General features: G+C 41.7%; 1 protein-coding gene across 1 annotated transcript; it reads right to left on the reverse strand.

The window, feature by feature from the left end:
* Positions 1 to 1,812: 1,812 nt before the first annotated feature.
* On the reverse strand, positions 1,813 to 11,414 carry LOC307076738 (solute carrier family 22 member 6-like; the record flags this gene model as incomplete). The annotated part of the gene is made up of 10 exons (XM_079737836.1): positions 11,002 to 11,414; positions 10,742 to 10,845; positions 10,252 to 10,406; positions 9,904 to 10,072; positions 9,287 to 9,410; positions 8,914 to 9,029; positions 7,481 to 7,695; positions 2,464 to 2,572; positions 2,127 to 2,330; positions 1,813 to 1,900 (listed from the first exon to the last, which is right to left on the reverse strand). Exons 1-10 carry the CDS (start codon positions 11,398 to 11,400, stop codon positions 1,813 to 1,815), a joined length of 1,683 nt encoding a protein of 560 aa, XP_079593962.1. The 5' UTR covers positions 11,401 to 11,414.
* Between the last annotated feature and the right edge of the window lie 2,461 nt (positions 11,415 to 13,875).

Genomic DNA, 13,875 nt, shown 5'->3' on the forward strand with positions numbered 1-13,875 from the left:
ACCCACTGATAATCATTTTAAAAAAATTAAACCAAAAAAGGAAACCAAATCATTAAAAATATGATTACTATCACATTTAAAGGATATACTGTGGAATTGTTTTGATGTCTAGAGATTAAAACGAGAGAAGGAAGTTGAATATTTTATCACTGCTCATATACACTTCGATGACAACTAGGCCTATACATCCAACTGGTAAACTAATGGGGTCGTGATCGGTGAAACATTTACAAAGTAAGATGGAAGACACTACTCGTCCAAGCCTCCCACCCATGGTAAACTCACACTGGCATATCGCTATGAAGAACTGTTATTCGGTAACGTCTCACGTCACGATAGCGTACCGCGTCTCAAACCCCGCCCCCCCCCCCCCCCCCCCCCCCCCCCGCACCCCCCCGACCCGCCCCCCCCCGTCGAGAGTCTGAAAAACGCTCGATTAAAAAACAATGCTCCTCTAGTTTTAGATGTGATAATTCCTTCACTTTGCCCCCAAACCTCACCCCAATACTGGGACGCTAACAGGTATGCCCCCCCCCCCCCCTCACACACCCCTCCCCTCAAAAGCTTTTGTTTAATTTTATATTTCCCTCTCCCCCCACCCCACCCCCCCAGCTTGAGACGCCTGAACACCACTCCTCTGCATGTACTTGTGCTCAAGGTTAGATGGATGCATGGTTTAAAAAAAATAAACTGAAAAAATTATAATAAAAATCAGCAGACAATTATTTTCCAGTCAGTGAAAGTGTATTTCATTTAACATTCAGCAATAAAAGAGAAGAACCTTCCCTCATGTCATTCCGGAAATATGCTAGAAAAAAAGTGAAAAAATGCGAGATTGTCATAGATTGTAAAATAAAATGAAACCATCTGTTCATATGAAAAAATAAATCTTTATTCATATCATTTTATGGTGTACTCATTTTTGTAAAAAAAAAAAAAAAAACTGGAGAAAAAAACAGCTGTGTGCATTTATGATATATGTTAGTTGATATGTGATAGGACTACATGATATTCATCAACTAGAGGAAAATGATTTACGATTGTATTATTCTTGGGTTTGTTTTGAATCTTGAAGAGGAAAGTTTAAAAAAACACCATTCACTTTGCACCTTTACAGCAAGCAAACGTAGTCTTCTGTAATGCAGTACCATATATACTCCAGCAGATGGCAGAAAAGAAGAGCGTTTGAACCCATAGGCTTGGCGCTGGTATTCAACATTTCTAAATGTCTCTGTGGAGTGTGTGTCGGATTACTTATTTAAGCAGCCTAACCTGGCCAGCGTCAGTCTGATTGAACTCTTTGGCTGGGTGAGGCTGCACATTGAGCAATCAATGTGCAACAGGTTAAACCAGCCATCATCACACACCTGGTAATGTGGAGCACCAGGCCATGTATCATTAACGACAAAAACTAAGTCAACCAGTCTTTCAACCCCACCACCCTGCGTCCTTGTGTTTGGAGGAGCCCAGCAAAAGTCCCCTAGGTGGAGCAGGGCAGTTCATACATCAAACTTGGTAACCGTAAAAGTTACGTAGCTAAAACTAGTTGTTAAAGAAATGGTTTGGTTTATTACATTTGTTCACATTTCATGACAATTTACTTAACTTAGACATTTTCTTAAAGGGCTGTCCTGTAACATTAATGAATAAACCCTAAGACTTTGATCGCTAGGTCATCTTACAATTAACCCCAAAATACACAAAGATAGCAATGCCAAGTCAAGCCACAATTTGTTCAAGGCTGTCATGCTAATGTTTGCTAGCTAGCATTAGCTACGACTACAAAGCAGAAGTCCAAGTCTACCATGACGATCAAGATGTTTGCTTCAGCAGATTGTCTGCATTGTCTTGTAAGAATATGGCCTCTTTTTTCTCAGTCTTGGAGATTCTTCCAGTCCCCCTGTATTTAAAAAGAAAACATACAATTATTGGGGATGAAGTGTTGTTATTAATAATAATGAACATTTTAGAAAAAATCTATTTTGTGGTCTATTTCCCCATCAAAGAAAAGATTGACCTATTGACTATTACTTTCGAAAGTCTGAAGGACCTTAAAGCGATATAGTGTTTTACAGGCTATTCAAAAGAAGTCAGAAGTCCCATTGATTACAGGAAGCATCCCTTACCTATCCTCTACGTCCTGTATGGTGTCCGGCAGTGGGATGTTCAGGGTCTCGGGCAGTAAGAAGGCTGCAACGCCACTCAAGACAGGAACTAGGCCGTAGATTAAGCCTGGGAGCCAGGTGACATACTCCCCCAGCAGGAGCACCAACGGAGCCACCATGGCTCCCAGCCGCGCCATCATGCTGACCCAGCCCAGACCTGACTGTCTGAATGGAGAGAGATAAATTAAACCATGAAAGTTAATAAATACACGTAAATATACTTAAATATGTCCATATTATAGAGATGTGAATGTCTTAACGTATAACCAGCCTCGTAGCAACCGGCAGTCTGTGTTACCGTAGGATGGTTGGGTACAGCTCTCCAGAGTACAGGTAGCAGCAGTTGAAGGACGCGGCCAGACAGCCCTTTCCCAGCACAGCTAAGCACGTTCGCAGCATCTGTTTATCTAATAACAATAACAGTGACCATAAAAAATATTATTGCACTTTTATTCTTAACTGGTTGTTGTTAAATGTAAATGTAACCCAGTTGAAATTCGGGTTCTGGTTATTTAAAATAATAAACAATATAATATAAGAGTTTATTATTTTTCATAATGTTTTGTTGACGTTTGTGTAATGGTTGCAAACTTTGTTAATGTTATTTGATGTATTGTAAATGTAGATATCCTTTGCTTAATTGAACTGTTATATGGCCATCCAACCAGAAGGGAGCGCAATGAGGTTTTTGCGGGTGAATGTGGAGAAGGCGGAAAAGGGGAGGAAAGGGAAGACGTGCTGGAGGTAGAAAAAAAAAAGACGCTTGTGAGACGGAGCACCTGCTTGCGATGGAGTACAGTCTTGTTGAAGGCTGATGACATATCAGCAACCCATAAGATTCAATATTGTGTCTGGTAAATGAAAGTAAAGTTCAACACGAACTTGAAAGCTCCACCGGACCGGTTCACATACGACCCGGTCAGTTAATTGAGAGAAGTAGCTGAACAGTGGCCTGCTAACTAACGCAGCTAGCGACGCTACTGCCACCGGGTTTCCGAGGGACCGCCGCACGAGATAGCGGGTGTGAGCATGTGGGTGGGCTGACAGGGCTCGGGCGAAGAAATCACGCGACAAGCAGTGAGGAGCGCCTGTGTCCTTTCCACGGACTTCCTCAGGACTTTCAAGGACTTCCACGGACTTTCCCAGTACTCTCACGGACCTTCAAGGACGCCCATCGCGTTTTACCTGGACGTGTGAGTAGGCGACCGAGTTCTCTTGGCTCGGAGGAGCAAGAGGACTATTCATCAACAGGCCTGCATCGGGGTTTTCTTTTGTAAAGGATTGTTTTATTTTGTTTCTTTTATGTGCCGGCTTAGTTAGTAATGTTTATTACTTGTAGCCTGTATGGTAATAAGATGTGCGATATGGGATCTGTGACATGCACTTATATTGTTCTCAAATAAGTAAACGTTTTAACTACTTAACCTTTTGTTGGTTGGCTTACTAACGTATAGTGTGAATATTGTGTGTGTTTAGTGGTTAATATTTAATTAGGGTGCTGGTGTTATATGGTTAGCATTATATAGGAAATCAAAACTAATAATTTAAGATTGATAGAAGAACCTAGGGCCCTGCCCTCTTTATTATAGGGGTAAAAGGGCTACATAAAAATATATATTTTAATCTATCAAACTGATCAAAAAGTTGAATACTTATTACTTTAATACCAAAATATGTCTACAGTTGCACACCATAAGAAGTCCCCTCAAGACCTGGTACGATTTTTTTCGGTTTTTTTTTTCGTTCGTTTCTGCTGCCTTGAAAGTAGGTTTGATTATTTTAAAATAGAACGGGCATTGGTGCCTGGGCACCGATCATATGCCCGCCTGGCGCCACAACACATCTCCACGTCTGCGCGCTCTGAGCGCGATGCATTATCTATGCTGCCTGCTCATCGTTTTCATTCGCTTTAGCTTTGTTGGACTTTTAAGTGAAAAGGCTATACTTAAAGTAAACAATATGACCTTTTGTCCAAAAGTGTGGTTAAAATGCAAATTACAAATATTATTGCAAAATATCATCTTAAAATAGAAGATAAACTGTCTCTAGCATCACAAAAAAATTATAAACGGGTAACTAAGTTGTCTCGAGGAGGATTTATTTTTTACTGTCTCTGGTTTGGACTCGGTCTTGACTTGGACACGGACTCGCCAAGCCCTGGTCTTGGACTCGACAAATGTGGTCTTGACTACAACTCTGCAAGAAAGTTAGACCCATGACGCCACCACAGAGGCAATTTAACCGCTTTGCTTTAGCCACTGAATGTAACAAGCATTGAGAGGCGAACTTAACACCCATTTTAACATCTTCAGCATTACCATAGCATATAGCTTACAATTATAAACATCACCTGAAAATTCTCGCTCATGTTCAACCATCGCAAGCAGTTCTAATAACTGATTCATCTGATTCAGCAAAGAAGCGCAAAGAGGTCCCTGCGGGCATCTGTACTCGTTGTTTTTATGAAGTCTAGTCTCCAGAACGATCTGTTTTATGTCATAGTAGAGATGGGCGATATGGCCTAAAATCCATTTTGCGATATACATTGCAGCCTCTTGCAATAACGATATATATCACGATATAAAATCATAAAATAACCGTTTCAGAACAGGTTACATAGACCCTAAGAAAAGCCAAACTGCTAAATGTATTTAAAAAAAAGAGAAATATAGTGTCATTTCGAGAACATTTATTGTGAAACACTGTAATCATACAACATAATGTTGCAGATAAATAAAATTAGTATTGGGTTTCTTTCCTTTAGTGCAAACCATTCTAAAAGGCACTACACTTAGTTTAAGTCCTTGGTTCTTAAATGCCACCCAAGATGCAGAGAACAGGAAAAACGGGTGTCTTTCTAGATAAGGAACAGACACTGTACTGACAATTAGGGATGGGCATGATTAATTGATGATCGATTGTTAAGATTTTTGTCGATTACGTGATATTTTTAACCATCAAAAGGAGGTTGACCCAGCCGGAGAGGTGGTCTTGGAGACGTTGCTCAACATGGAGCAAAGAGGAGACGGAACGTCTTTTGGATATTTGGGTCCGATATCCAAAAGACATTCCGTCTCCTCTTTGCTCCATGTTGAGCCACCACCCGACGGTCCGACAAAAGCAAGTAAAAAGTATGCTGGAAAACATAACTTAAAAATGCCGATGCATTTAACACATTCCGAGTCAGGATGAGGGAGAAGGAGTTGGACCAGTCCGCAGATCAATGTATATCACGCTGGATATCCGTGATTGTTGACTTTCACCGGTGCTTCCCCCCCGCATTTTTCTTTAACGCTTTACAACGCCACAGACCTTTTTGTCCAATGATTTAACCCATTCAGACCGGATCACGCATCGGTGCGTGTTTACCATTAACCCATTTGTACCGGCTGCGCGGAGCAACATTGTATCTACTAGATACAATGTTGCGCCGCACAGCAGCCGGTACAAATGGGTTAACGTTCTTTGCACACATGCAGGTTTGTTGACGAATTCTGGCACTGTTGCGAAAATTGCAATGTGAAAAGGAATTGCACCAAACCAAAAATTAAACATTGTATTTTGCGTTATCAACATGCATTATCGCGATAGAGCGATAGAATTAAAATCTTTATCGTAGGCCATTTTTGTTTCGTTTATATCGTATATCGTTTATATCGCGCATTACTATGTCATAGCCTACGAACTTCTAAGGGGCGTTTCCTGAAAGCTCTTATTTCGGAAGAAGGGAAGGTTTACGTAAGGTCACGTAAGAGCTTCCGAACCTCCGAGCTGTTTTGAAGGCGGCATCCAGCACGTGAGTGAACGACTTCATGGCGTCTATGCTTTACGCTCGTGCATGTTGCAGAAAATATGAAACAGCGACCCCTAGTGTCACACTTTATGATGGGTAACAGAATACGGTGTAATGGTGCGTTCACATAGCTGGAAATTATGGGGAAAACATTTTCACGATGTCGGAAAGTTCTCGTGAACGACACCTCATGACGCTCTTATGATTCTTCTTCCCTTTGGCAAATGGGGCCAGATTTTGATAACAGAGTTGCCCAGTTGGTGATGTATGGTATACTAGTGATGTGCAAGAACATGGCGGAACATGAACATTTCACTCAATATAAAAGAATCAACCATCATATCAAATGCTATACTATTGATTGACTTTGTAACTGAATCTGTTGGCATCGACTTTGCTCAGTTTTAAATGTTGTGTACTGGTAAACCAGCTCTAGATAAGGGCAATTGTAGCCTTCCATACAGTGGCAATACAATGTGCCTCTCATAAAATAAAAGCAAAAGGGTAGCAGGTGGTAGGCTATAAGGAAATAAAGGCGTTTGAACTTGAAACTGATCCTACTAAGTTCTGTTTACTTCAGACTGGTTTTTATCGGATAAAGAAAACCTGCTGTGAAGACCTTTTAGTTTCCCAGCGCAGTGCACATGACCGATCGCTGTCGGGAACAGGCAGGAGCGTGAGCGTCATCCCTGGCAAGACGTCTCGTTATCACCAGGACCATAAACGCGTAGTAGAACTGCGAAAATACTGACTGACATAATAACCGGTTCCTGGCATTAAAAATGTTTGGAACCGCTGGTATAAGGTAACGAAAGGTTGGCTGTAAAGGTAGATGCAGAGTAAGGCATCAACAAGTTTGGGCTATAAATTAGTTTGTTTATGACATGTAATAATTATACGAGTAAATAGTGATTTGATAAAAAACATACAATTAAGTATAACAGTTCAAATCTATCACATGTTTAAAAATGGTTTATATGATATTGTTTACTTTATTCTTGGATTTTATTTTTTAATTACCCAATTAATTGTTTTAATCTGGTAGCCAGAGATCGATTGCTTTCGTCTCCGCCCACGTACTTGGTGAATCTCGGTGTCTTAAATCCCGGTAAGACTGTATCACTCTCGTGATTATTTCTCCCCCTTTCAGTAATGTTTCTGATAATAACCTGGTAAGCTTGACTGTAATAAGTTGAAAACATGTCAAGAGGGTTTAAGGGATGTGTGTGTGAGCGAAGTCCAGCTCAGTAACAGAACCACTCTGTTACTGAGAGTTTGCTAGCTTAAGTGAATTTGTCCTTGACAGTAATATTTCAGGAAATGAGAAGTATGCTTCAGTGAGCTAGTGTATGCTGTTGTAGTTTAAAGGATTTTTACCCTGCAAAACTACACGTTTCCTGTAGGCCTTTGTATTTGTTAAATTTTAAGTTAAAGTAACCAATTAGTAAACAACCTATCTCCCCCTTTTATGGGCGTAACATTAACAGACCGTAAGGCACTGTATGTTGCTATGGTTACGTACCGTAAGGCACCAACAGGTTGGACAGAATGGTGATACCGGCCAGGACCAAGCCCCCGCACTGCGAGAGCCGGCGACCGCAGTAGCTCATGGTGATGTTGATGATCACCTTGGCGGGGATGTCCGCAGCGCCAAATATCACCTGAATCAGGTAGATGTCCACGCCAAACTTCTGGAGGTCCATGGAGAGGCCGTAGTAGGCAAAGCTAGTGGAGAACCTGTCCCGCAAGCAGAGGTTTTGTGAAAGATGCAGATCCAGATGGGGTTTTGGAGAAGACATAAAGATTTCTCCAAGGTGGTGCGTGGACCGGTTCGCTGTTCTGGATCTACTTCCGTCACTGCGGCAACAGCAATCCTTGTGTTGTACTCAACTAACCTAACCTTACTTAACTTAACGTACCTAACTGATGTCACTCAACTTGCATAATTTAACTTTACATAACTTAACTTACCTAATACTGTCTTCTAAACTCCTCCTTCATAACTTTACCTTACCAAACTTAACTTACCTAACTTACCTTTACCCAACTCAATTTACCAGACTTAACTTTGGTAAATTTAGGTAATTTCCTCCTCTAAATAAGAAGAGAAATCTTGCTGTGATATGCATTTGTTGTTTTTTTCAGTCTAAATTAAATATGACATGAGATGCCTTTTCAATGAATGAGGATACAACTATGAAGTAGATCTTCTGTCTTCTCTCTTCTCCCCCCTCTCTCTCGCTCTATCTTTCTCTCCCATCTCACTCTCTACCCCTCTTCTCTCTCTGTTGCTCTCTCTTCTTTCTTCAACCTCTCCCTCCTTGTCTGTCTGTTCTGACATTTATTCCACAGAGAGCATCTATCCAAGCACTGTTCTCCAATATATAACTCACTCAGTTTGTCAAAGTCCACCACTGTCTTTAACTCTTCAAGGACATACATATTACTGACATACATGACAACATATAAAGCCAGCCCTACACTCTAGCATGGTGGTGCCCAAACTCTTTTTAGTGCTGTACTCCCAAGAGATTTCAAGGCAGTCTGAAGTATGCTGTCTAATTATATGGGCGTATGTACTGCCATCCATCTGCACGTGAATGAGTGGCCTGGAAACGCCAGCAAGGCTTAGTCGCTCTGGGTTTGGGGTGTTTTTCCCTTACTCTTTGAAGTACTTTGGGGGAGTTAGAGTCGTCTTTCACCAATAGCCTGTAAAGCCCTTTGAGACTGGAACCTCTGGGATGCAGCAATACAACTTGATGTGTCTTTACTTAAATGTATTCTCTATTCACATAGAAAGTCGTGCCAAATACCCCTTCAATGCAATTTGAATCCCTTTGGAAACTTGTGACCGTGATCTACAGGTACACTCGCACACCATTGGTTGAGAAAGACCGCAGCTCGTCTCCGATTGGTTCTGCCGGGGGGTAGACAAAAAGACTAAGGAGGGCCTACCAGACGGCGCATAGGCACACCGTCATCTTCCTCATGGTGGGGGTGCGGAACAGGTCCAGGCTGGTGTAGGAGCTCTTGCACCCGGACATCTCCTTCTTCATGGCCGACTGCACCATCTGAGGACCCACACGGACCAATCATGACTACCCCCTGTGACCCCATGCGGCCCCTTGACCTCATGTGACCCCACAACCTCATTAACCCATGTGACCCTATGACCTTATGACCCTCTGCCCCCATGACCCTTTTAACCTCATGTGACCTCACGATTCCGCAAAAACTGACTCAAAATAAATCTCCTTGGCTCAGTGTGGACATTGCCTGAGCCTATAGCTGCTGGATCTGACTATCACAAGCTCTGCCTCTCTCTTACCTCCACGTCAATCTTCTCTCCATCGGCTCGGCGACCATTGTAGCGCGCCACTAGTCTGAGGTTTTCGACGGCCTGCTCCGGCTTATTTTTCAGCACCAACCATCGTGAAGATTCAAGGAGCCACCTATAGGAGTGTGATGGAAAAATGCATAGGTTGTTTGCTTTTAATCATTCAAGCTTTGTGTTCTATTCCTTGTAGTGTCTTGCCATCCTACCTGTTCCTAGTCTTATCTAACGTCAACCTTTGTGCCTGGGGTTTACCGGTCACAAGGGAGCAGATAGTTTAGTATTATGCCTCTCAGGTGAAAGTTACTGGGTTTGATCCCCAATGTCGGCAACCTACCTTGAACAAGGCACCTGACCACTATCTGCTTCTTAATGAAAAATATCTGTATTCACTGTACATCTCTTTAGATAAACGGAGCTTAGTTACAAAAAAAACTGTGACTGAATAAATTAAACTCTTAAAACTCGAATTATCCTACCAAATATGTAACAATAATTTTGTAGCAATATGTTTTGCTCCGGCTGCGTGAGTGCATGTTGTTACTGCTGTGTGGCTGTAATTAGCTTGCGTTCTTATTTATTTGCTCTGCATGGCCAGCCAGAGCTCTCACCAGGAGTACAGGAAGGCCACGTAGAACGGCAAGGACACAGCAAAGGTCAGCCAGCGCCAGTCCCTGATGAAGTAGGCCATCAACGCCAGGATCAGCTGGCCCATGGTGTAGCAATAGCCTGTCCCTGTGCCAACCACCGTCCGCACGCGAGTCGGAATCCATTCCACGACTAGGGGAGACAGAACATATCCAGTGTGTAATCAAGTCTTTTGCTCGTGTGTTTATAGTGTCATGTCTTTCGCTAGTGTTTGTCTGCAGGTGTCTTTCTGGTGTCTTTCCTCCATGTCTGAAGTCTTTTAGTAGTGCTGTGTCTTCTCTGGGTGAATTTTGTACGGTTGTGCCTCTTACTGAGTGAGAAGCTGTTGAGCACGACTCCCGACAGAGCCATGCCACACATGAAGCGGAAGAGGCAGAAGAGGGAGAAGGAGGGGGAGAAGGCGGCACACGTCCCGCTCATGGCCATCAGCAGGTAGCTCATGGTCAGTAGGACCCGTCGCCCAAAGCTCCAGGAGCATCACAGCAGGGAGGAGCAGGAAGGAGCAGGGACAGACAGGGAGGAGCAGGGAGAGAGACTGGTTTTATTTGTCCACGCAAGTGCAAAATATCACAAAAATATTTTTTTCACATGCCATTTAAAATAAATGCAAATCATAGTGTGATAAAACTCTAGGCTTAAGAAAACGTAACAAACAAATTATTTGTAAGTCTTTTTGGTTGTGTGTTTGGTGGAACTGCAGACATAACAATGTTGTTGCAGTGATACCCCACTGAGTTTATGGAGTGTTTGACGATCGCTGTGCCTGTTCCAGAAGGATTATGAACCAAATGATTAACTTACCGGTCGGCCAGTGCTCCGAAGACCCCCGCTCCCACGAGCACGCCCCCCATGTACACAGTCTGTCCCATCGACTTAAGGGAGCGCAGGCTGCACACCAGATGCCACTGGCCACAGAAAGAAACCCACAATCATACGTGCGGGTTTAAAGTTATGTATTTTGATTGTGCACAAGCATATTATTGCATATTGGAGACAGTTAGATAGATATGGAGAGAGAGGGGTAGGTGGACGGACGGACGGATAGTACGTTGGACAGATACCTCTGAAATAATGCTGGAGCTTCTCTCCCTTTCATCGTAAGTCCAGCCGTCGTCGCAGCCCCGAAGGGACGCCTGCTCCGGGCCTTCCCACACCTCGGGATCTGTGCTTCCGTTGTTGGCCAGCAGATGCCACTGTGGCGACTCGTAACGCCGGCATTTCTCCGGCGATCCGTTTGCATCAATTGGCACTGTTATGTGCAGCTTCTCTGCCGCGCTCATCCGCGTGGAAGCCGAGAGGTTCGTGTGCGCGCTGCAGAAGTGAGGGGGCACCGCGGCCACGAAGTTTTGTAGTATGTTTTGGCTCGCCATCATGAGGATGGGGAGGCACAGCAGGATGGTGTGCACGACCTGGAAGCGTCCCGTGCTGCCCACCTGCTCCAAGAGGTCGGCGAACACCATCGGAAGGCTGTGATTGTGCGTTTGGTTAAAGGCCTCTTTTGCTTTTTTTTCTGTTTTTTTGTTTTATTAATGACAGCGAAGATGATTGAACACCTGTAAAAGAAGTTACATTTTAGTAATAATTTAAAAAACTTTTAACTTACATTTCTTAAGCTTATAATGATGCAATTTAATATATATTCGCTCTTACCTGATTGGAGTGTCGTAGAGTGTCATAAAAATAGAACCTCATAACATTGAAATACAAATTCACAGAAGGTTTGTATACAATTTAACAATAAAAAATAAACAATCCTCAAACATTTAACAAAAAGTTGCTCTGAGTATGCCTAATCGGCTTCAAAATGGTTCAGACCTCAAGGATTTACTTTCCTCGGAGTCTCTAAACCTGTGGTGTTCAAAGCTGAATTCTGGGCTAAAGTGCGAGCGCTCGCCGGAAACGTCGCACGTCACGCGGGGTTAAGTCCTTCAGCTGTGTACTCGGGGCATCGGCAGCGCGCGGGGCCCTGCATATAGTTTGACAGACAAACTCTCCGTCTCCCGATTGGCTGAAACCAGGGCTTGATTATTTAACGACAATAAAAGTCAAAGGAAAGTAAACAATGGGTCAATGTTTAATTGGTGGAGACAGAATGCCAATTGACTTTTTGTGGAAACATTAACATTACGTGGTATAATAGTAGTAAAAAGTAATGCTTTATACTCACAAATGTCGGAATAAAACGCTTGTGTGAAAGGATGGCCAAATGGATGTGCACTATACGATGTGTAGAAGATAACCCCAAATAAACACAAGGGTTAGCCTACTGAATACATCTTCCATAAAATGTTTAATCTTAAATATTCCATACACCCTGTAGTTACTTACTGACTGGTGACAAGAATATAGTGTACATACTATAGTGGTCATATAATGGTCATATTGAAGTAAGCTAATGATTGCAACCTGTGTCAAATATTTACCATGCCAAAACTATAACTACACTCTGTATATTTTGTCTGGCGGGGGACCATTCTGAAATCCTTGTGAACGTGTTCCTCCTGTATTAGAAAACAAAAAGGTCACCCAAGTTTGTTCTCTTTATTTAAGAAAACATTCCACATTCAACTTTAGGTTCTGCATACAACTATGGTGGTAATATATATTTATTCTATTGGCTGGGAGGAGGGCATTAACCCGGCAGGTTGCCCGCTGAGTATACGTGCAGCACTTGCTGCTGACTGAGCACAGCGTCATCAAATAGTAGATCAATAGGCCGCTTGTATTTTATTTTTACATTTAATAAGCATGCAATACGAATAAGAAAAAGCATAATTATTAAAGTATTTGAATTGTTTTATTATGTAGGCAAGCAGGAAGTAGAATAAACGTGCCCGGCTCGTTGACGGCTTATCAAACTTTTTATTGCCCTGCCTCTCTGTGATTTACCCTTACTTATCTATAATCTATCACGTGATCAGCTTGAAGTGGTCAGCTAACCATTGTGAAGCCTATCAACATGAATATTTAACCTAGAAACACAATGCTAATCTTAAACTGATGTGTTATTTCTTATTACACTTGGGCTTAAATGATTAATCGATTAGAAATATGATTGTTAGGCCTATATATCGGGTGTTTGTCTGCGGGGACCCCTGTTTATATGGCTAGAGGCTATGGTAGCTGTATATCCGGTGTACTCCCGGTAGAGGCTAAATGCTAACAACAATATTTTTAACATCATGGTATCTACACCGACGAAGTGTCTGTGTGTCTGTACTTGTTTAACACTTAATTGTATTTGTTTCCAACCATTTTATATTTTTTAAATGGTGCATGTTTACATTGTTTAGTCTGTTCAAATCCCTTCACTTGATTTAAGCCATTTCTTTACATCTTAAACTAATGTCTTGCTAAAGAAAAATTCAACCTCACTTTGCAATACAGCCATCTTCTAGTTTCACTGTGATATTTGGTTGTTTCTGTGAGATATAGAATATGTATGGAGATGTTTCAAGTTTTAATAATGATTGTTAATGTCACATTTTAAGTTAATTAGTTGTAATTCTGTTGAGTATGTATCTATCAGTGTTAGAGTTTAGCACATATTAAGTTGGCAGCAATTAAATATATTGAGTTAAGGATTAGTAAGTGGAATTTAATTTTAATAAGCATCATTTAATCAATTTCATTTAGTGTGTCTAAATAAAAAATACAAGACAAGTATTATATTTAAGTTTAGAGAAATGTATATCTATAAAAGAACAGAAATAAATGTAATTTACTGCATATATATATTTGTACTTATATTTTACTTCATAAAATTATTACCATAACTTATATATCATAAAAAAAAATTCAGTTAACTGAACTTGTTCGGTTTTACAGTGTGTGTTTGTTTGTGTGTGCTCTATGTTTCTCTGGGTTTGTGTGGGTGCACTTTTCAACACAGATGTGGCCCGTCTTAAACGTTTTTCACATTCACATTCAGACAT

This window comes from Pollachius pollachius (assembly GCF_949987615.1).
Source record: "Pollachius pollachius genome assembly, chromosome: 6".
Classification (NCBI taxonomy): Eukaryota; Metazoa; Chordata; class Actinopteri; order Gadiformes; family Gadidae; genus Pollachius; species Pollachius pollachius.